At 29.8% G+C, this 23918-nt stretch overlaps 2 protein-coding genes across 6 annotated transcripts in view; one reads left to right on the plus strand and one right to left on the minus strand.

Annotated features, from left to right (window-relative positions):
• Positions 1–1172: 1172 nt before the first annotated feature.
• LOC118179448 (lachesin-like) overlaps positions 1173–23918 on the minus strand; it is a 572252-nt gene continuing 549506 nt past the window's right edge. For both annotated transcript variants that reach the window (XM_085815603.1, XM_085815602.1), the window contains exon 10: positions 1173–3854. In XM_085815603.1, coding sequence (XP_085671729.1) covers positions 3772–3854 — 83 coding nt within the window. In that variant the 3' untranslated portion in view covers positions 1173–3771. The remainder of the gene's footprint in view (positions 3855–23918) is intronic.
• Positions 9289–13516, plus strand: LOC118179449 (uncharacterized). 4 transcript variants are annotated; one of them, XM_085815601.1, is made up of 7 exons: positions 9289–9328; positions 10109–10285; positions 10990–11052; positions 11325–11390; positions 11889–11957; positions 12087–12155; positions 13266–13516. In XM_085815601.1, exons 5-7 carry the CDS (start codon positions 11931–11933, stop codon positions 13392–13394), a joined length of 225 nt encoding a protein of 74 aa, XP_085671727.1. In that variant the 5' UTR covers positions 9289–9328; positions 10109–10285; positions 10990–11052; positions 11325–11390; positions 11889–11930; the 3' UTR covers positions 13395–13516. The 4 variants fall into 4 exon arrangements, with proteins under 4 accessions (XP_085671727.1, XP_085671724.1, XP_085671726.1 ...); XM_085815598.1 differs by having other exon boundaries at positions 11325–11957; XM_085815599.1 differs by lacking the exon at positions 9289–9328 and adding an exon at positions 9357–9713 and having other exon boundaries at positions 11325–11957.

The following is a 23918-nucleotide window of genomic DNA, read 5'->3' on the forward strand; positions in this document are numbered from 1 at the left end:
ATGTGGGTGCAATGGCCAAATATTAAAAAAAATTCTTTTGTGAGCAAAGAAATAAGGAAAATACGATTGATGTTTGTAATATCCATTTAAACAAAAAATGTCACCCTGGCATTATGTAACATTTTTAGATGATTCCTAATTTAATATGTTTTGATCCAATAGACAACATACTGAATAGCGTAAGTTCTAACTAGAAACTGTTTTCCGAAGAAAATATTTCCTATTTTAAACACAAAACTGAAGGCATAATGGTTGGGAAATATTTTGCTGTCTTCGGAAGGGAAATTCAGTTTTTATAGTTAGCAATAAATATGAGTATGTAAATATAAAAATTCAGAATGAAGTCCTGAAACCTTCTATGAAACATCTTGAAATGCAGAAAGCATTAAAGTTCTAAGTGGATCATAAACGTAAGCATGCATTTGCTTATGGTGGTTTTTTTACTAAAATTATCAAACGGCGTTTGTGATCTATGAGAGCAAACACCACAAACACGTATTGACGGAACTGTATGAAAAATTAAAAACAAGAAAATATAATATTTCTTTAAAATTCCCATTGAATTTTGACGTAGGAATTGAAAATAATTGAACATTCCCACAAGAAAATTCTACTTTAATCCTTATTGAAAAGTATAATTGCAGCGAAAGGACATCGCGTCAAAATTAAATGTTCTGTTATTTGCATACTTATACTAATTTTATTTACATATTTACAATCATTGTGTGCTCTAAATATCCGAATTTAGGAGTGCACTTTCAGCACTTTTTGATAAAATTTTATGATTTTAAGAAACATTTTAAGCATATTTCTTTTACAATAAGCATGATTTAAAATACATAAGCAAGAGTATATATAGAAAAGAACTCAATTATTTAGCCTCAAACTCATTTCTTAACATTTAGTTAGGGACTTTTTTCAAATAAATTTCAAAATCATAAGTGTCTGAAGATAAAAGTGAGTCATTGTACATGCTTGATTTTCAAATTGTATTCATTTGCATTAGGTCAGTGAATTTTTTAAGACGTTACTATTTTCTAATTATTTTATTCAATATTTAGTTTAAAGTTACACGAGAAACTGTAAATTGTTAGAAAATTCTCAATACATATGTTTCAGAATGACAAGCACAACTTCATATGTATGAAACAGGTAGAAGGAAAAAAAACACATTTTGGTATTCTCAAAATTGTTTTATTAAATAAATCTGACGTGCAGACATATTTCTTGTTTATACATTTCCAGAACAAAACGATTACTGTATGATAATGAGCAGCAAATTATATGGGATATATTTACAGTATTTCAATGCAATACAATCTTTAGATGTTCTAAATATACCTATTTTTAACTAATGGGGATCATACAATTTTACTGTAAATGGATGAATGAAAAATCCCAGTACATGGGAGACGAAGCAAATTATGGAGAAATATCAAGAAAATATCTATTTTTGGAAACATTTAAAAACAAAATGAATTCTAAACTTAGAAGTTTTGACACAATTTCATATGAAAATATATTTTACATGTCTTTTTTTAAATTTATCTATGACCTCCAGGGAAAAAATATGCTTGGATTAGTATTTTACATAAAAATAGTTTTTAAGCAACATTAATGTAATAAATAGCTCCTTGGCAATTTAAATTTAGGTATCCACAACATAAATATTACCTTTATAGGACAATTTTTAAAAACTACTATATGATACCTGATGTTAAACTTCCATAAAATAATGAAAAATTTGCATTTGAGATTTAAAACTAAATCTAGAATCATACTTCATTTAACTGCCAATGAAACAATAATAGGCCAGAACTAATATATTTTTTTAAGTTCAAAATTTAAATAATTCATAGCTATACTCCAAATTGATAATAATAATTATGAAATATATTTTATGAAAAGCTAAAAGTATTGTCTTTAAGATGATGTATGTTTAAAAGAGGAAAACGTTTAATGAATAATATACATATTTGCTACTATAATCACAAGTCTTAATTCAATAGAAAACTATTTTCCTAATTAAAATTTTAAAATTATTCATAAAATGTCAATAAAATAACTTATTGGTTCAGACCTGCAAGCATGTCAGTTTATATATCTTGTAATATAATTAAAGTTTTTTGTATTCATTAATTAAAGATCTGTGCTAATTTCTTGCAGCTAATAAAATAAAATTAAATAATAATTTCAGTGCAATTTCATTTTTCATTTTCAATGAATTTGAAAAAGATACCTTGCAACTAAAAAATACCTTCATAAAAGTAAAATATATGCCTTTTTCTAGTTTTCATATTCCACCAGCATATTTTCAATGTATACAATATTCAGCATAAATGGGATTAAAAATTAGAAGCAAAAGGAATTTAAAATTAAATCGAAGTGAACTAAATATGCATGAATTTAATAGCATGATGATGACTAACTGCATTACATTTTTGTGGAAAATATTCTGCGGTAATCATCTCCAAAGAAAACAATGAATATATCTTTAAAGCATATTCTCTTTTTTGTTAAATAATCGGACGTTAGTTATGACCCGAATTGGGTAATAGTTGGCAAAGCTTGGCACTCGCAAGGATGACGCAATATATATGTATATAAATATACATAAAGCAGCTTATGCGTTTATATACTTATATATCACAATGGAATTATTTTGCTATACATTTCATTGTTCATTTACAAGAATATTAAATACACAGGAGTGAGCTGTTAAAATATATCTCAACGATAAAATCTGACATTACCGTAGTTTTACTTGGCATTAATAATAGATAATTTAATAAATTAACTATAATTTGAATTGTATTTTTATTTTTAAAATCAATAAAACAAAATCATTGAATTTCAGTTTTCAAAAATAAAATAATCATGCCTTGAATTGCTGATATATATTTTAATGAGTGTTTAAATGTCAGTATCTTCATAATACTAATATATTTTAGACTTTGTTAAGTTACTTAAAGCAAATATTTTGTGTTTAACAAATGAAATTGTCGAAATGTTTCGTTTTTACTGACCTTGAAATAAGAATATCTATATGCGTCTTCTCATTCATTAGTTTTCTGGTTAACACGATCGGTATTTTTAGTTTTAAATCAAATTTTTTGAAGTTCTTGAGAAACATTTTCTGAGATATATACTACAACTATTATAGTGAGAAAGAATTTTAAAATTTTACTTTTATGAAAGGTGATGTTAAGGTTTAAACTTTTAAACTATAACTATATAGTTTAAACTTTTAAATTATTAATCACCACGAGTCAAATTTCTTATCGTATGTCATAAAAGTAATGTAAAAATACGTATTCTATTGTAATATTTAGTAATTATATATTTTAATGGAATATTTTTACGAAATCATATCAATACAATATACTAAAATCTACCAATTTACAAATTTAAACCACCTGAAATAGAGATGATTTTCATTTAATATTTTTATTATTTTGTTAATATTACTTTTCAAAATAATGTAGAACACATTTATTCAGTAGAGATATATTTGTTCTCAGCAGCGAATTTGATGACATTTATAATTCCTTTTGATTAGGATTCACTCATATGGCTTGTATTGCTGTCAACACCTTCTTTATTTTGGTACTAATTTTCGGCCACGAAATGCACGCTTTGGCTGCATTTTGAATACCCGCTTCGGTACTTTTATTTATCTTCGAATGACCATAAACTGTACATTATTACAAGTTGTCCTTTACTCTCAAAGGAAGATTAATATATTAAGTTGTTTTCTTCCAGGCTGGATTCTTAGTCATATAAAAAGAAAATCAAAGAAATAACTATAAGAACCAGGACTGAAGAACTCAAAATTTGGCACGAAATGTTAGAATCTGAAAAAGAAAAAAATACACTGAATTAAAATGATCTTAATTCTGTAATGCATATTGGAAAGAAATACATATAATGTTACTGTATTAAAAATAATACAAAGATGCCCAGTTTCAAGCATGAGTCTTACGGGTATTAATGCTAACGTGGCAGAAGAAATCTATTTATAATTCGCAGACCTGCTTAGTTTTGATCATGGAGTTACTGCAACCCATATTTGCATTATATCAATAGTTGTAAACCTTTGTTTATACAATATAGCATAAAAATAGAATATACCTTTCACTGAGCATGAAAGCATATACGATACAATTATATTTTTAAGAAGCCTGTTATTGAATTGCACCTATTACTTTTGTTTTTAATGAAATGAAAGCCACTAATTATTGAGTATCTTCGTAGCATATGTGGTATCCGTTTAGGTAACCTTAATATTAACGAAAATACTAATTGAATAAAAAAATAATAATAAAGAAGTTTGGATAAGGAAATTGATCTCAGCAATATCAGTGTTTGCTTAAGACCCAGTTGTCTTCTTTCTTCTCAGTACATTACTACAATTTGTTTTCTTCTAATTACATTCATTTTATTAATAAACATGCTTTTTTATGATGCAGAAGGTAAAAGGTGTTTGTCAACGTTCACTCCTACATGCTTAGAAGAATTTGTTTACAGTACTGAAAAATGCTTCGGCTTATTTTTGATCGAGGCTACTGATCATATAATGCAAAATATTCACCGGAAAATTTGTGACCAAAACCGAGTAATTAATTTTAATTTATTTTGCAAAAAATTAAACATTTTCCGGAAATGCAGCCATTTCAATATTTTCAAAGATATGTGCTTAATTTAGGATTGTAATTTAAGCGATAAATGTCGAAAAATTATTTTTTAGAAATGTAAAACATTATTTTGAATATACTTTTCTTTTTAATAATGTAATGAAAAGTAAACTTGTAAATTCCTGATCAGAGTTACAGGTCTGTCTTCTATCTAAGGTAATGGAAAATTATTTTTATCTCAAAAAATTATAACGTTAGGTTTAAACGAATTTTTGCTGATAAGCACAGTGGCGAATTTTTAGATTACCTTAGATTTTAAATAATGGACTAATATTTTCGCTGGACCATCTGTGATACAGGAATAATGCGATATTCAAACGGATATTCTTTCCAGAGTCTGAAAGATATTCTTATATTAACTTAAATCTGAAAAGTTGATTCTTACTTTTATATTAACTTACTTGACACATATTATTTAAAAGCCGTAGAGTGACATTATAAGTAGATCCCAGTGATAAAATTTAGAACATATTTCTTAAGACATCATAAATGTACCCATGCGCTACCATACTATTACTTCTTTTATATTGTAATGAATAAACTTAAAGGTTATCATGTTATTTTAGATTAAGACAAATAAACAGAAATCCTCAATATTTTACATTCTTAATCTGGTAATTTCCAATTATGTGTTTTCAGTAATTGCATTAATATTACATAATATTTAAAAGCATATATGAAATGGAATCGTCTTTTTCCAAGGTGCTACTGGTCTCCTTTTTAAGTTTTCTGGCTTCCTTTGAACTTTCTACGTTTTTCGGAAGTTCTCGCTTTTTTCTGTAAGTTTACACATCATAGGATTTTCTAGCTTCGTATTGCTTTTTCTACTATTTGCCTTGTGTTATTTCTTCTAGCATTTATCTTTAGGACGGGATTTTACAGTTTGAATCCACATTCTGTAGAAATCTCTTTCCTCACTTTTACTGTCATCTTTCTTACATGGATTTCATGTAGGTTTTATGGATTTCCTAAATTTCAAAATTTTTCTTTTTCCTTGGTAAAATATTTGTTCCTTAGCTACTGATCTAGAATATGATAATAGACAGTTTCATATCAGTCACAAATCTTAGTACAGTTTGATCCGCACGGTTTGAAGTACCCCATTCCTCGTTCATATTCTTTGTTTTTAATGGATGTTTTTCAATAACATGTTAGTGCAATTAATTGAGACATTGAAATAATCGTTTTATTAATAATTTATAACGAACAATTCTAAGTTTTATTTTTTCAATTCGCAATAAATGCTGGTAAGTTATTAGCCGAAAATTATGGAAATAGCTCAGTTTCAATCGTAATGTTTTATTTTAGTTATAAGGTATTTCTCCCGCCGTCTAAGCATGCCTTCGTGGTGTAATGGTCAGCCCGCTCGGTGCGTATCGGAGATGTCCGAGGTTCGAGTCCCGGCGAGGGCATTGCTCCTTTTCCACGTCTCTCAGCGTCAAGAATCCTAATGATTCCATACAGTTTAGAAAAACTAAAAATAGTTAATGGATGATTCTTTGCGGCATAGTTCATTCTTTTATTGGTGTAATTAAATCCCCCCCCGAAAAGAAAACCCCTTAGCTCTAATTCTGCAGCTTGAAAGAGAAAGCTGAGTTTAATTTGTGTATGAATTCGTACAAATATGCAAATTTTATACTTATTTCCCGAAATTATATTCTAATTTTTTTTTCCTCTAATTCTCTGCACATTTTTCAAAGTGCCTTTTTTGTTAAACACTTCTTTTCATTTTCACCAGTAATAAGAAAGCCATTCACTGGATTTAGTTAGCTTTCCGACCAAAAGGTCCATTATGGGATGCCCTTGTGGATGTGATGATTATCGGATGAACTTGTGGCATGTCCCTCGGGTCTGTCCTTGGGAAACAAAGCAAATATGCAAATCCAAAAATGAAACGCTTGTGAGCCAGTCAATGATAAGATATCTAGCAGGGAAGGAATACGAGCCTTTAGCTCAAACTCTCCGAGATTAACAGAGGAAGAAATAAAGATGATAACTTGCTCAGTATTGGAAGAGAACCGTGAAGGAACAACACAAGTAGAATTCCCGAAAAGGTATCCACAGGTTATCTGTTGGCTTAATATGATATACAGGCTAGACATATTACAATATGTTAGTCAACCCATTTCCATGGATTACCTGATTTGGAAATACGGAAATAAATAAAATAGCTAATGCAATATACGCATAAAATTGTAATAATCGAATCTACAAAAAGAATACTGTCCAGCAACAGAATTACGAAATAGAGTTGACTCTTATGTTAACACTGCATTATCAATAGATTTCACTTTCTAAATTTTAATTCTTGAAGTCAAAGTTGACGTTTATGCATAAGAAAATCTAGATTTTAGAGACTTGATTTTAAAAATTTGAAAAGAAGATGATAGAAATTTGTGATCTAATACTTGCAGTAATTTTAAAACCTTTCTAAGCCTTCTGATAGAGTTTAATTCTGCTGCACAACCAAATAACATTCTAGAAAGCTCCAGATATCTGTAAACTCAGTTTAACGTTTATATGAACGTCACTAATAAAAGGAAAAAAAATAACAAAAGCTTTTGAATTATATTTCTTTACTATGTAATTGACCGATAATATTTAATAGCTTGCATTACCAGTGTATTTTTACACAGTGGAATTAAATTCACTAAAACAGCAAATACTTTATAATACTAAGATAAGTAAGATTTAGGTACCAAAAATTCAAAATCATAGTAAGATAGCAAAGTCAAAATGATTGCTACAAGGTAAGCAAAGTCAGACAAAATGACTGTTAAAGGTAAACAAACTTCTTCGAAATAAGAGTGAATTTGGGGTACAGCCGAAAACATCGCGGACGAAAACGTCGCAGAGAAAACAACGCAAGGCGAAAACGTCGTGCTACAAAACATCGTAGGAGAAAACATCGCAAAGAGAAAACATAGCAGTTCTAAAACATCGTGGTACAAAACATCGTCGTCGAAAATAAAGCGTTTCAAAAACTTCGCAGTTTGAAAACATCGTCGTCGAAAATTTCGTGGTAAAAAATAAAGTCTCTACAAATCATCGCGTGAGGATAACATCGCAGACATGCTTTTTTTCAGGCTTTAATAACTGTAAATAGATATTCCCATAATAATTTGTGAGCGCAAGATGTATAATTTTTACTTTAATAATAGATAATAATAGATTAATTAATTTATAATAGATTTTATATTAATATTTAATAATAGATTAATTAATTTTTACTTTAATAATTTGTGAGCGCAAGAAGGATAATTTTTACTTTCACATTTTTTTATTAACTAAATTTTTGCAGAAAAAGTAAGAAGGAAACTTAAGCATAGAAAATTAAATGCAACTTATAGATTATACTTTTTATGAAAAATTACCAGTAAAAACTTTATAAAAAATTATTTATTAATGGTCTCTGTTAGTTAACTATGCCGGTTTAAAATTCTAATAAGTTCTATAAGTTGCATTAATTTTCTATGCTTAAGTTTCCTTCTTATTTTCTCAGCAAAAATTTAGTTGTTAATATAAAATTATTATGGGAATATCTATTTACAGTTATTAAAGTCTGAAAAAAGCATGTCTGCGATGTTATCGTCACGCGATGATTTGTAGATACTTTATTTTTTACCACGATATTTTCGACGACGATGTTTTTAAACTGCGAAGTTTTTGAACCGCTTTATTTTCGACGACGATGTTTTGTACCACGATGTTTTAGAACTGCGATGTTTTCTCTTTGCGATGTTTTCTTCCACGATGTTTTGTAGCACGACGTTTTCGCCTTGCGTTGTTTTCTCTTTGACGTTTTCGTCCGCGATGTTTCTACCGCGATGTTATCGGCGGACACCGTGAATTTGTGATAAACAGTGGCTTTAACGAAAGCTTTTTTTGAAAGTTTTAGCTTTTTTTAACGAAAGCTTTTCTTGAACGTTTTAGCTTTAAATGTCATTTAATAAAGACATTAAAATTCATGTGTAATAAATTACATTTTTTTAAACTTGACTTTTTATCACATACTTTGCACGTTAATATTTCATTACACGAATAAAACGCATAATTTTATTAATTGTACATTGTTTAAAAAAGTGAATACATAAACCATAGAAGGAATTTATTACTGATAATAAATTATGAATTTTTAAACACTTTAAATGTTTTCTCAGGAAGTAGCCTTAAAAAGGTGGAACAATTACATAACGGGAAGCATATTTCACAAATGCACATCAGCGTAGCCACTGTGGGAGGGGTTTCGAAAATGGACCAATGAGCTTCTATTGCTCTTGTGACGCTGAATTTTCGTGCATGTGAGCGTATGTTGTTTACGTTTTAACTGGCATTTGTTTCGCAGTTATATAAATTAAGGCTACTATAAAGGGGAGCTGAATCATCATCCATTTTGAAGCTAACTTGTTGGTATTCGCTATTGGATTAGCACTGATTTCTTGACATATTTGTGGATCGATTCCGACCTAATTTTCAGAAAAATGGGTGGTTGTGCTGCACCAAATTGTTCGAATCAGTCTAAAAATAACTTTAGGATGTTTCGTTTCCCTAGAAATGAAGAAAGACGAAGAAAATGGATAGTTAATTCTCGTCTAGATCAATGGATCCCGGGCCCAGGAGCGTATCTTTGTGAGGTAAGTTCAGCTTCGTATTTTTCCATAGAATGTTAGAAAAATTACTCTTCTTGGTACTTTAAAATATTTATTTTCATTTAACTGTCACTTATTGACGATCAACTGATTTTATAAGTACAAAATCAACTGCGGAATGTGTATGTGTTTGTGCAGTAAAATATCGTTGTTTCATGTTGTTTCTTTTGTTATCGTGAAAAGTTTATACCGTTTGTAAAATTTATATCATACATTTCATGTAAACTTTGTGCTCAGTTAGAAATGTGATGTGCCTTTTTCTTTCTTTAATTTTACTGTACGATTGGTGATTTAAAGTAGCATTCTATGTTTTGATTCTGATGTATTGTCGCCAAATCGGATAGTTGGCGCCAATGTTAAAAACTGGATGGTATGATCCAAATAATAAATGATTTTGTTTTTTCTTTATAGTAAGATAAATATATTCTGTATTTTTAGACATTTTTAAGAAGTTAAATATTAATTTAAATATTCGATGAATCGTTTTGATCCCATTATTATCCTTTATTGTAGTAGCAAATCTTAATGTTGTATTTTTAACTATAGGTACTTTGAATTTATTTTTAGTGTGTGAGCAGGAAATATGTTTTAAGTAGTTTTACAAACATGATTACTTTTTAAAAATTTTGTTATATTTTCATAAAAAAATTTTAATTTATCAGAAAATTACATTCTTAAATTATTATAATATATGTAACTGTAATTTAATACTAGTGCTTTTGATTTTAATGTGAAATTTCATGCATGCTTTTGTTAAATATGCAGGTACATTTTGAAGAAAATCAATTTGAATGCTCTAGGCAAGATGGGCGTAAAAAACTCAAGCCCAATGCTGTGCCAACTCTTTTCAATGTGCCTAATCCCCCACAACTGTTGACCCCACAGCGTCTAAAAGGCATTGGTTTACCAAAGCACCGTTAAGTTACATCCAATTTTTGTAATGTATGTGTTTTTTATTTTTATGGTTTTTCATAAAAAAAATATGTTTTTATTACAAATGGACTAAATTGCTTTATAAAAGAATCAAAATATTGAAATTAAGGCATTATGTGATAAAGCTGTAATTACAGTCCCTAAGATTAGATTTAAAAATTAAAATTTTGCTGTTGTTATATATATAATTAAGTATGTACTTTGTTATTATAATCATATATTGAAAATTAAGCATAAAACCTCAATTTGATGTAGTTTTTGGATAAAGTTTTTGTAGTTTTTCGAGGACGGTCATACATGGGTCTGGTTTCTTCAAATTTGCTCCTAAAAGAAAGAAACCGGTATCTGATTGCCTTCAAAGTCAAAAGAGTTTAAATCAAAATTTGTATTAAAATAAAGTTGCTTTTTTGCTTAATTTTAAATTCCAGATAAATAGAGAGAAATATGTATGGAGTAAGTAGAAGAAATAATATTGAAATTAATAATTTTAATCTTGAGTAATACAATAATATAGTTATAATACATTGATTTAAATGTATATTTTAATGTCTTATATGTCTTGTCTGAATGTTGTTATTTTTTGTTTAAAGATTTACAAAACTTATTAGGATTATTTATATTATTTATTATTAAAATTACATTAAGTATATTTTATTTATCAGCATTTTCAGGTATCCTTACTTATATGTGTTTCATAATTTTTGCATCTTCAGGGTGGCTTGCTGCACGGTTTACCTTTATCAACTGAAGCGATTTCTGTTGCTGAACCATCTGTTGTAAGTCTTCATTTGAACAGTTATTAAATATTTAGTATTATAAACTTTTTCTAAAAAGTATTAACACTGTTTCTAAAATTAAAAAATATATTAACGTAATATTTACTTATGTTTAAGAAGTATGAATGCTATGAACAGTCCAATGTATTTATGCTTTTTTATAAGTTGAGTTACTTTGAAAATGGTAATGATTATTTGTATTTATTTTTATCCGATCAGAGTTTATAATTTCTTTCACTTCCACATATTTCATATATTATAATTTCTTTTAGGTTCATTTGCCACAACCTTCAGCTTCATATTTTGGAGAAATAAATTTTGCTGCCGAAGTATCTGATGTAAATTGCCATTTTGCACTTCTAAAAAATTTTAATAGTTTTTTAACATCTATTCGTAAACTGTACTATGTTTTTTTAAATGTTTCCATCTTCATAATCATGCACTTTATTTCATTTCACCAGTGGTTGCAAATGTGTACATTACAGTACATCTCAGGTGTGTTTGCAACAACATTTAGCATTACCTTCTGATTAAATAACAGCTGCTAGTAAAGAATCTATTCTATGTTTTCATTTGAGCAGCTATTAAATGTCATATGTTTTACATATATTAATGAATTTTTATACGATTTCTGAAATATGAAATTGTTTGTCTTATGGTTGCTAAACAGCTGTACTATATCTGGCTGTTGTGCTATGGAATTATTTTTGAATTTTGAGTGTTAACAATTTATTATCTATTTATGAATTATAAAATGTTATGTAAAATAATTATTTCTTAAAATGAATGTAGTTTATATTATCTGTATTTCTAAATTTCTTATATATATATTTCAGGTTTGTTTGCAAGAACAAGCTTCAACTTCATCTTGTGATAAAATGCCATCTATTTGTGAAGGATCTCATGTAAGATAATTAGTGTATTATTAAATTGCTTGCTTATACAAAACGTTTCTATTAACTTTTTTTTGGGGGGGGGTAAAAGGAATGTAATTAATTTCATCAGCATTTACAAATTCTTTGTGTACATTTCAGGTTTGTTTGCAAGAACAGCCTTTAGCCTCATTTTGCAATGAAATACCATCTATTTGTGAAGGCTCTGATGTAAGTTGATAACTAATGTTAAATTAAATTACTTCCTTATATGCATTTAAAATGTTCTATAAAGTAATTTTTTGGTAAAAGGAATGTAATTAATTTCATCAATAGTTGCAAATTCTCTATGTAAATTTCAGTTTTGTTTGCAAAAACAACCTTTAGATTCATCTTGCAACCAAATTGTAATTAATTTTAATTAATTTCATCAGCATTTGTGAAGGCTGTGATATAAGTTGATAATTTGTGTTATTAAATTGCTCATGATTATGGAGATAATCGATCCCTTGAAAAGCTGGAAATAAATTTTAAAAATCTATTTTTAAGTGAAATAAATTTTAAATATTAGAAAATAAAACAAAAATAATCTAGAAAATGCTGAAAACAATAGAGTCAAATTTAAAAACCCACCACAGTATAGGAAAAGAGACCTGGAACTTGCATTTTTATTTTGTGGATTTATTATCTGTTTAAGTTTGACATTTAATCCAAAGGGGCTTTGTCCCTGAAGGACTATTATTTTCGTTTTGTATTGAAACACTATAAACGGCTGCATCACTTTTCAAATTGTTGCCACCAAATATTATCACCCTGTACTATATTTAAAGAAATTATATAGTGAAGACTCATAAATGCATGTATGTTTTTTGCATTCTGATAAAACAACGGTACCTAGAGCCATCAAATTTTGAATGACTTAATTCTACTGTGAATATGGACATCTGGAAGACCGAATTTGAAATTCGGAATTTGTTTTAATATATATATGTTGTAAAACTTTAACGAATTTTTGATTAACAAACTTGAGGATTTCAAAGCGAGCAATGGCAATGTTGTACAGAAAAGACACTTTTATCTCCAGCGTGTGAGACAATGAATCGGGAATTCTGAAGATATGTTCATTTTAAAATTATCTTGCAATATTGTTGTTGAACTGAATTTTATAGTTTAAGTGTGAAAAACTTGATATTTAATAAATAAAGGTAAAACACAAAATGTTAAAAAAGGCCCCTTTGGGTGTAATTTAAAATCTGAAACCTTTCAGATCTTTTTTGTTTGTTTGTTGTGTTCCCCCCCCTTCTTTGATGATTATTCATATAGATTTTTTCTTTATTCCAGGATGTTCTTTTAAGGAATTTTATAAAACAGCAGACTGAATTGATCTCGCTTCTGCAATGCGAGAACAAAATATTACTGAAAGAACTTACAGCAACCAAAAAAAATGAAATTAATGTTTTAAAAAAATAGCATAGCACTGAAATTCAACTTCATGACCTTCAAGTACAGCATGAGGAATTGCTGAAAGGAGTGAAAACATTTCTTTCAGATGAACAAATAGCAATGTTGAAAATTCCTCATAGAAGCATTGCAAAATGGTCTAACGAGGCAATAATAAAAGGCCTCAAAGTTAGATTTGCCTTGGGCAAGCATGGTTATAATTACTTGCACAGAATAGGTTTTCCGTGCCTTCATACAGCACTTTAAATAAAAGACTTCAAGGTCTTGAAATGAATTTTGGAGTCATCAGTGAGATGATTGAACCTTTGAAAATTAAAGGAGAAAAAATGAATGCTAGTGATAAAGACTGTATTTTATCATTGGATGAAATGGAGATTTCTGGCAATCCTGATTTTGATATTTCAAAACGTAAATTTATTGGTAAATGTACATTAGGAAATCAAAAGGATACAGGAAATCACTATTTAGTTATTTTACTAAGAGGTTTGAAGCTGAAATGGAAGCAAGTGGTTGCCCATGAGATAACTGGACAGGTAACAGGATGCCAGCTCAAACAACTTGTTGTCAATGTTATCGAAGCTGTCAATTCTGTTGGATTTAATGTTGCTGGTATTGTTAGCGATATGGCAGCAGTAAATAGAAGCCTGTGGAATTCTTTGGGAATATCTGTTTCTCGAAACCAAAGAAATAATTTCACTACTGAAATTAAGGGCAAAATTATTTATGTATTTGCAGATGTGCCACATCTTTTAAAAAATCTCTGGTCTGCAACTCTTAATCATAGTATAAAACTGCCCAGTTATGTTTGCAATAAAGAAAATTTGGTTATTTTGCATGTATCTGCAGGATTTATAAAAGATATCTGGATTACTGAAACAAACCAAAATTGTGGTTTGAGAACTATGCATCATCTCAGCAAAGAAGACCTCTTCCCCTCACATTTTGATAAAATGAATGTTGCTTCTGCTGTGAGGTTTTTTCCAATTAAAACAGCTGTGGGATTGGAGAAGGCAGTAGCTTTAAAAGAGATAAGCCCTAATGCTCTTACAACAGCATGGTGGATAAGATTTATATGTCAGTGGTTTCAAATGCTATCCTCTAGATGTAGAAAGAACTCAATTTCTGTGACAAATAAAAGCAAAAAAATTGAGTTACTTTTTGAATTTATTAATGTTATACAGCTTATAGAAATTGGTAAAGGGTGGAAACCATTACATACTGGTTTGATTCTTTCTACTTTATCAGCCATACAGTTAGCAGAGGCATGTTTTCTGAATGATTTTCAGTTTATTTTGACGAGCAGATTGACACAAGATGCTCTAGAAAATGTATTTTCTCAGATACGCAGAAAAGCTGGTTTGAGGCCAAGTGCTTTGCAAGCTGTGAAAGCATTAAAGCTTATCTGTTTATCTCAGTTTATATCTGACATTAAGAACTCCAGTTATGCTACTGATTCAGATATTTACTTATTAAACTATGCGAAAGATGAATTTGAATTTCTGAAGGAGAAAAAAGCTTTAGAGCATGTTACCATACCAGAAGTTTCTGATGTATCTCTACAGAATCTCACCCTTAGTGAGGAAAATAACGTCTGTTATATTGCAGGAGCTGCAATAAATTCTGTTTTGAAAAATGCTTGTAATTCATGCTCACAGTTTCTCTTAGTTTGTGAGCAAAATACTCCTTCCATTGATGAAAATAAGCAGTACATAATTAATTTTGCAAATTTAGGTGGGCTTAAATGTCCTTCTCCAGAAATTTTTAAATTGTGCCTTCTGTGTGAAAAAATAATTCAAAATTTTTTAGACGAAATAATACATGGAAATGTAACTATGGATGTGGAATTTGTTAATATGATTTGTAAGAAAGCAGGCGAGGTAAATATTCCCTCTTGTTGCAATATCAAAACAAAGATAATAAAATATTATTTGACTGCCCGTGGAATTGGTCTCAAGAAGCTTCTTCAAAATAAAAGGCAGCAGTGGCAAAGTTTTGCATCTCCTGCTTTTAAAAGGAAGAAAGTAAACTAGAATCTAATCAAGAGTTTAAGAAGTTTTTGCTGTTCAGTTCTGTCTGTAAAAAAGTAGAGTAGTTGTCACTGAAAAATTGCTGTTTGTCTCTTCGAATAATAATTAGGCCCACCAACAGCTGAATGGTTAAAGTTACTGAATGCTGGGAGTTCCATCTTCTGTTCTATTTCCGAACAGGCTGCCTGCATGGTTGGTTTTTTTTTTGTGGTTTTTCCCCATGTGTAATGTGAATACAAGCCAGTTCTCCTTAGAAAGTCCTCTACAATAGAAGATCTCATAGTCAGCTAAATCGGATTTACTTTTGTGTGACCTTAAATGAGGCATCAATTGTGAATCTGTTTTGGCATGTTATTAGGAATTTTAAATGAAACATTTATTGCTGTTGTGAAAGAATGATCAACTGATGTTTACCTTACTAATTAATGTCTTATAGTATTGTAATGGCTTGCAGGATTTTTCATAATGGGATGTTGCATATGTTTTACTCTTCTTTTTTACCAAATAAATAGAGTATGTTCCTAATCAGACATTTCTTCCTTTGTACCAGGGTTATATAGTATGATGTGATAATTTGGATTTGTTTATAGAATACATAACAGTATTTTTTGACATTCTAATAGAACCAGTGTATTTTATTTATTTACTTATTGCTTTAAAACAGATTTTGAATCAAGGCTTACTTCCCACCCCCTTTGGGTATGCACATAAAACATGTTTAAGCTATATTTATAATATATCAATGAGATACAGTGGATGGACAAAAATATGGAAACACCTTGTGAAATGCATGTTTGAAAAGAAAGATTGATTTTAATGAAATGTAGGTGGCGCTGGCGTTTTTGACTACTGACGCCACCTATACAACTTCGTAAATGTGCTAAACAGTTCACTTGTTGTCGGAGTACTATTATGTGAGGTTGTCATTGCATTATGTCAGAGTTAACAGACTTCGAACGTGGGCAAATTGTTGGAGCACGTATGGTAGATGCTTCCGTAAGCAAGGTAGCCGAGGTGTTTAGTGTTTCAAGAGGTACTGTATCGAAGATTTATTCCGTATATTTGAAAAGCGGAAAAACATCATCTGCTAAATCACAGGGCGGACGAAGGTGTGTCCTGAGTGATCGTGACAGACGATCATTAAGAGCAATTGTGACGAAAAATAAGAAGACCACAGCTGCAAAAGTTACTGCTGAAATGAATGTTGTGTTACCGAACCCTGTGAGTACAAAACAATTAGAAGGGAGCTTCATAAACAGGGAATTGCTGGCCGTGCTGCAATTGAGAAGCCACTCATCAGTGACGCTAATGCCCGTTACAGGAAAAGGTGGTGTTTAAATCATAAAGCCTGGACTATAGAGCAGTGGAAGCGAGTAATATGGTCTGACGAGTCTTCTTTCACATTGTTTCCCACTTCTAGCCGAGTTTACGTCTGGAGAACGCCATCTCAAGCCTATAATACAGACTGTTTGTTGCCAAGAGTGAAACATGGCGGGGGTTCTGTTCTGGTTTGGGCAGCCATATCGTGGTTCTCTGCTAGCCCCAAATGAACTGTGTCAGGGACATGGTTTTTTGCATTTATTCAAACATCTCCGCATATAAATGAGAATTAATTATATTATATTAGTTTTAAAAGTAAAACTAATATAATATCATTCTATATAAAGCTGTTTGATGTATAATGGAAAAAATTCAATTACTGCAGTATGTTTTAATAAAATTTGAATATAATAGACTGAATTGCACTACATTAGACCAAAAAGCAAAACATTTTTATTTATTTATCTTTATTTTCACTATATGTGTTTGTCATATGTTTGTTACTAGAGGACTTATTTTATAGATTTGAAGCTAAATAATATTTTTATGTTTTTACTTATGCAAATTAATTAATAAAAGAACTGTGATTTAAGTATTGTCTTTGCTGTGATATAGATTGAATCTTATTATGTTATGGAATTATAATTTAAATATTCAGATACGTGTAATATTAAGAGCATATGTATGTAAGTATAATTTTTCCAAGTATAATAAAAAGTAACCATCAACAACAAATAAACTTATAAGTAAATAGTATCTGTAAATTCTGTATGTAAAGGTATTATTTTTATTTTTATTTATTTGTGTGTGTATTATTTTAATATTGTTTATAGCTAAATAAAGAAAAAAAAAAAAATGGAATTTTTTTACTCTATTAAATCTATGAATCCCACAGTCATCTGAGCATTGAAGTAATTTTTATAGCATTCTGCACTTCATTCTAAAAGCGTTATAATTTAAAGGTGTATATCTTGAATCAGTATTTAAAATCATAAAGTGTTTAGCAGCTTTTTCTGGAAACACACACAAAATAACATTTTTAACAAATTTGCTACAGTAATAGACGCTTGATTCCATGTGAGCAAAATTCAAATAACATATTAAAAATAAAAAACAAAAATTAAAGATTAAACCTTATCCTAAATTAATGGAGGTTGAGGGATTTCCCTCAACCATATTAAGAATGTGGTTGAGGGAAAGCTCTTGTCAAAAAATACATTTTGAGATAAATAACATTATGCGTGTATTTAAAAGAAAAAATTGAAAATTCAATAAAGGAATTCAAAAAGAAAGCATAAAAATACAAATTTGGCAAATTGTATTAATACTAAAAATACAAATTTGAAATATGATATGTGAAAATGTTTTAGAAACTTTTAAAATAACTTGAATCATACGAGAAATTTGGCAATTTAAAAAAAAAATACGAGAAAGAATCTGTACTGCAGACAAAAGAAGGGGAAAAAGCCACACATCTTTATAGGAGTGCAGAAAAAAGCTGAAATTCGGATTCTCTAGAATGTTAAATTTTAGCGGACAGCGCTAAAGAGCCAAAGTTGCCGCTCCACACCTAAATTGCAACCCTAAAGCTTAGATTCAAAATGGCTGACGAGTCAGCCTGTATCTCTAGTAGCTCTAGTGCAAGGGTTTCTCATTATTCCTCCTTTATCAACTCAGTCAAGAAGACTTTCAGCTAGACCTGTATTTTAGGTGCTCTCATGCGCAAAGACACTATACGTTTACAAACAGCTGGGTTTTCTCCGAGGTTCCAACACCGTTCAAATGACACCACAGCCAGCAACGCTAAACACTAAACTTTGGACAATATCCTTAAATTCAAACTCGTTTAAAACAAAAAAAGTCGGTTAGAATATATTATTTTTAAGGTGCACCCATAAAGTAAACGGACAATTTCGTATAAATAAAGAAAAGATTACTAACCATCAAATAAATTTATCGCCTTCAAACAATCGCCAGAGGAGTCTATTCAGTTTCTTCAACCTTTCTTCAGGTCACCGAAACACTTCATAGACATTGGAAGTAACCCCTTTCGCCAAATGTGCGTGACTTTTGAAGTTGAAGGATGCCCTATCTTTGCTTCATTTACAACCCTTTCCCAAAGCGGCTGTACCACTCGTACACTTGCGTTCTTGATGATGCGTCACCATATACTCTTTCGAATCATCTCTAACGTTTCGAAAGCAAATGCAAAGTTTAGTGTTATAACGTTATTCTATCTCAAAGCAAATATTTTTTGTACACTATCTTCTCAGTAAATGAAAATGACTCGTATATTTTGATATGCCAATGACAAAAAAAAATTAAACTGGCTTTAACAAAAGTTCAGATGTTGCTCTTTCTAAACACACATTTATTCCTTCACTTTTTTATTTTATAATTTAGTCATCTAATGCAATTTTTTTTACCGAAGATGATATTCAGCACTTAAAATATCAATATTACAATCCCAGAAACCAGAAGAATATACGAGTATATTTTAAAGTATTTCAAATGTTCCTTTATATTCAGTGAGATGAAGAAATTTTTTCTTTTAGGGAATTAAAATATTAAAAGAATTATCTATTCTTTTTGTTTAAAAAACCTTTTAAGTGCAAGAACGCAGCATCCGAGAATTGATTAAAAACTGGTGTTCGAAAATGGGATTCAGCTATGATATCAAAACAACATGTTTGCTTGCTTTGCTAATCGTGGAAGAGAAATTTAAAATTCTTTTTCATTTATTCGTTCAAAACTGTGACCGACTCTGAATAAATTGCACTGAAAATCTTTCTGGATTGTCACAAATTTCTTATAGTTTCCTTAACCCTTTGCGGCATGGTGGGTCAATATATGTCCCACCTAATTAATATTTATTTTCTCAGTTAGCAATTTCCGTTAGAAATTTTCTAATCTTTTAAAAATAATCTATTTTAGTTATTATTTTTCTCAGTAGATGTCACTACTATACCAGGGCTTCAGTTTATAAGCAAAAACTATTCAAAATAGGATCACAAAAATGATATCCATGTATCTCGCATTTTACAATATTTTAAACATTTTGGTATACAATTTAGGATATGCATGATTCTTTTTAATATTCAAAGGTATTTTATTTTCAAAAATCTTAATTGGATTCAATATTTTATAACACTAATTTTGCAGTTAAAATAAGTGGGTTAAAATTTGTCCCACCACACACTTGAATTTCCGCTCAATAGATGGCAGCACTCACGATTATTTTTTCTTTTCTTTTTGCATCTACGTTTTTCGTGATTGCGCGCGCTTTTACATCCGGTTTATGCTCTGATGTGCTAAAATGTCTAGAAAAAAATTAACAACACAGGAAGCTTTGGATCTTTTTGCTGAATTGCCATCCGATTGCGACTCAAATGCTTCAGATGTCAGTTCTGATTCAGATGAAATTGAAATCCAAGAGAGAATAAATGAGGTTGAAGTTATTGCTGAAGAAGAAAGGAAAGTAGTTATAATTTGTTTCGCTTTTTAAAGACACAGACCCATCTATGCGTGTGGCTGCCATCTATGCATGTGGCACTTTAAATATGAATCGGAAGTATCTACCCACAAATTTATGTCAAGAAAATATATAGACTTTTCAGTTAGAGATGATTCAATTTATTGCATAAAATGGAAGGATAAAAGATCCGTTTCTATCCTCTCTTTCTTGGAAAAGGCAACTCAAATGAAAGAAATTAATAGAAAAGAACGAGATGGAAAGACAAAAAAAGTACTGTGTCCAAACAGCATTATTTCATACAATAAGAACATGGGATATGTCGACTGATTGAGCAACTGAAAGGACTATATGAAATAGACCGCAAAAGCAAGAAATGGTGGCACATGATTTTTTTTTTTTTTTTTTTTTTTTTACTTTTTAGAGGAGAGTATAGTAAACGCATTTATTCTATTTAAGTTTGTTCGCGAACCGATCACGATGTAAACACAATGAAAGATTTTCTTCTCTCAGTTATAGAAGGTCTAATGGCACTTGCAGGCAAGAAAGAGCAGAAAAGAAAACTGAAATCCCCAGTTCAAATAAAAACTAAAAACCCGTTCGTACAACCAGAAAAGAGACTAAAAAATATAAGTCACATGCCAAAGTGAACGAGCAGGAGAAAGATGTGCATATCGCAGCACATCGACAGAAGAACGACGAACATTTTGGATATGTGAAACATGTGAAGTGCCTCTATGCTTACAAAAGAATGAAACAACATGTTTTTCAAAGTTTCATGAAAAATGACTGTTTTTCAGTTTTAATCATATATAAATGTTTTTGAATCAAGTGCCAATTTCAATATTTTATTTAGTATCAATTGTACGTGTATCAAATTTTAATCTTAAAATAATATTCAAGAAAATATTTTCTTTTGTTCTTAAAATTTAAAAATATTAAATATATATATGCAAAATGTGCATATTCAAAATTTTACAAGTCATGCATATATGCAATAAGTACAAAATGCATTTTAGTGTGTTTATTATGAATATTTTAGAATGCGCGTTTTATTTTGTTTATTCATTCCACATATGATTTTTTTCCCTGCTATACACCAATATGCTATAAGACATGTGCTAGTTGCATGGTGGGACAAATGGTATCCCACCTTCCCCCGTAAAAAATAAAAGCGCAGAATTTTTTTCAAGCCTTAAAGGCACTTAAGTAAGTCCATCTGACTTATTCTAAAGCATTTTTTTAAAGATTAAAATATATTTTAAATATGCGTGTCGCAAAGGGTTAAAATCTCTAGGGTATCTCTAGTAGCTCTAATATAAATGTATTGCGTAATAGTAGGAAATCTCGTAGTACTTTCGTTTTATGAATTTAATTAATCGCTGACATTTCCCTTTCGCGATTTTTATCACATATTGATATTTGGATTGATGTTCACGGCATATCATCGCTCTTTACATCAAGAATTATACATTTTACATCAAGAATTGCTCAGGTTACAATTAGTCTCGAACATTACGCATTTACTAACAAATGTGGATTAAGAGAATTCATGTGCATAGTTTTATTTTTATTTGTTATTGAGCTGAGAAAGACTGGAAGTGTTACAATGAATCTAGCGCTTTCTTATTTCAGTGCTTGCACTCTTTTGAGTTTGAAAGTGTAAGATTTAGAATACATATTGTATATGATCTGATTATATCCATTGTTAACATTAAAAGTTATATGTGAATAAATTGAATATATTTGTTGTGAATTAGATAAATTCAACCTGTTTGATGAGTATTTCTTGTGTAGACAGTATATTTAAGAGTGAGCAGTTATTAAATGCGAAATTTAACACACTAAATACAAATTAGTGAATTAAGAATTCAAATTAGTGAAGTGAATGAATGAATAAAACTTTGAATAAAATTATGCATTGGCTATTATTTTTCATATAGACTTTTTCCTATAGACTTCATCATTCAAGAGGAACATCTTTTTCATATAGACTGCAATAAAAAGAGCTGACTTCTATTTACATATATAACTGGTGTAAATATTTTTCTCATATACATAGTTTCATGTAAAGATAGCATTTCTTCTCAGCTGTGTATCACATATTTCTTTCGTCTTATTTATCACTTATTAAGTAATATTTCACATGAGTATTTTTGCGGAGTATCCAACATGTGTTTGTATTTATTTTAAATTTTTCAACCAGGTAGTGAAATCTTCCCAATTGCTTATATTTAATCTAACTTCGCAATGAAAATTTTCAGAAGAAATATGACGATGTACAGAAATTTGTACAGAAAATTGCGTGGCAAAATATTTTCAACCATCTTGCTTAAATCTTAAAGTGTGCGAAAGGTCATGTGACATGACAGAAATATTACTGGATGCTCATTGGTCCATCCTAGAAGCCACTCCCTCGGTGGCTACACAGATGTGCACTTGTGAAATATGCTAACGAGAACAAATTAATGGCTGTTCATCGCATCGCCATTCTATACATTTGCAAGAAAGTTGCAAAAATTTGATAACTCTCACGTATGTCAAACATAATTATCATGAACAAATGCTATACGAAAATTTAAATAAAAACTGAACATTCTTAGACAGGAGAGTAGATATTTCTCTGCTATGAGAATTGAAGCTCAGAGAAAGTATTTTACTTGAACCAGCATTGAAAATAATATATAGATGAAAACTCGGAACTTATAATAAATGAAATTGGAAAGGAATTTTTAATTGCTTTAATGAATCCCATAGAAAAGTTTGAAGTAGCAGACAAGAGATTCAGTGTGTAATGATAAATATATACTTCAAAAATTAAAATCTTAAAGCTGTCCAAGGAATGAATAACCTTTTTTTTTAAAAAAATTAGTAGCAACATTTCCAGAAAATCTTGGTGCAATAGTTTAGAATTAAGCATTTATATCGATGGCGTAAAGAATCAGGATAACTGTCTAGTGTTTTTGTATATTTCAGAATATGATTCAATGTCACACATGGAATTTAAGACAAATTACGCAATAGAATGATCAGCAAACACAAATTTATTACCTAAAGACAACAGCAGAAATGTTTCTGCTTAAATAATTTTCTTGTGTAAAACATTATGTTTTAAACATTCCGCAAATATATGTAATTCGTGGATACGAGCCAGTTTCCCTTAAAAAGACCTCCACTGGGCATCCCTCTCTTTCCGTGTAGTGCCTAAGGGCGGAGCACGTAAAAAGCAAATATATATATATATATATATAATAGGAAGAAATATTGTAGAGAGCTCGCTAAAAAGGTACCAGGAGCTGTGGCTACAAGAAATAGTTCAACGCAGTATTTTTTAAAAAATATTAACATGGAAGTAATTTTTTAAAAATATTAACATGGAAAGGTGAAAAAACAGCCTACACGCGAAATAAAATACAGAACAAAAAAAAATTTTAAACTAGGAGCAATATTTCTTCCTATTATTTCATATTTTTGCAGCATTTTGCGCAAAATTTTTAAGACCAAATATGTCTTACCGCACTTTACTTAGTAGCTTTTCAATTTCTATTTTAATTATATATATGTAATACTTTCTAAAGTACGTGTTTACTGAAATAGATATTGAAATGTTCACTGAACAGGTTTTATTTGATGGTATTGTCATCATTAAGTCAATAGGCAATGTAAGCACTTGTCAAAAAATAAACAAGCACATATTGCAATCCTATAATAAAT

This window comes from Stegodyphus dumicola, chromosome 4 (genome assembly GCF_044657685.1).
Source record: "Stegodyphus dumicola isolate Sdum_Otavi_A_Nest chromosome 4, ASM4465768v1".
NCBI classification, from domain to species: Eukaryota; Metazoa; Arthropoda; class Arachnida; order Araneae; family Eresidae; genus Stegodyphus; species Stegodyphus dumicola.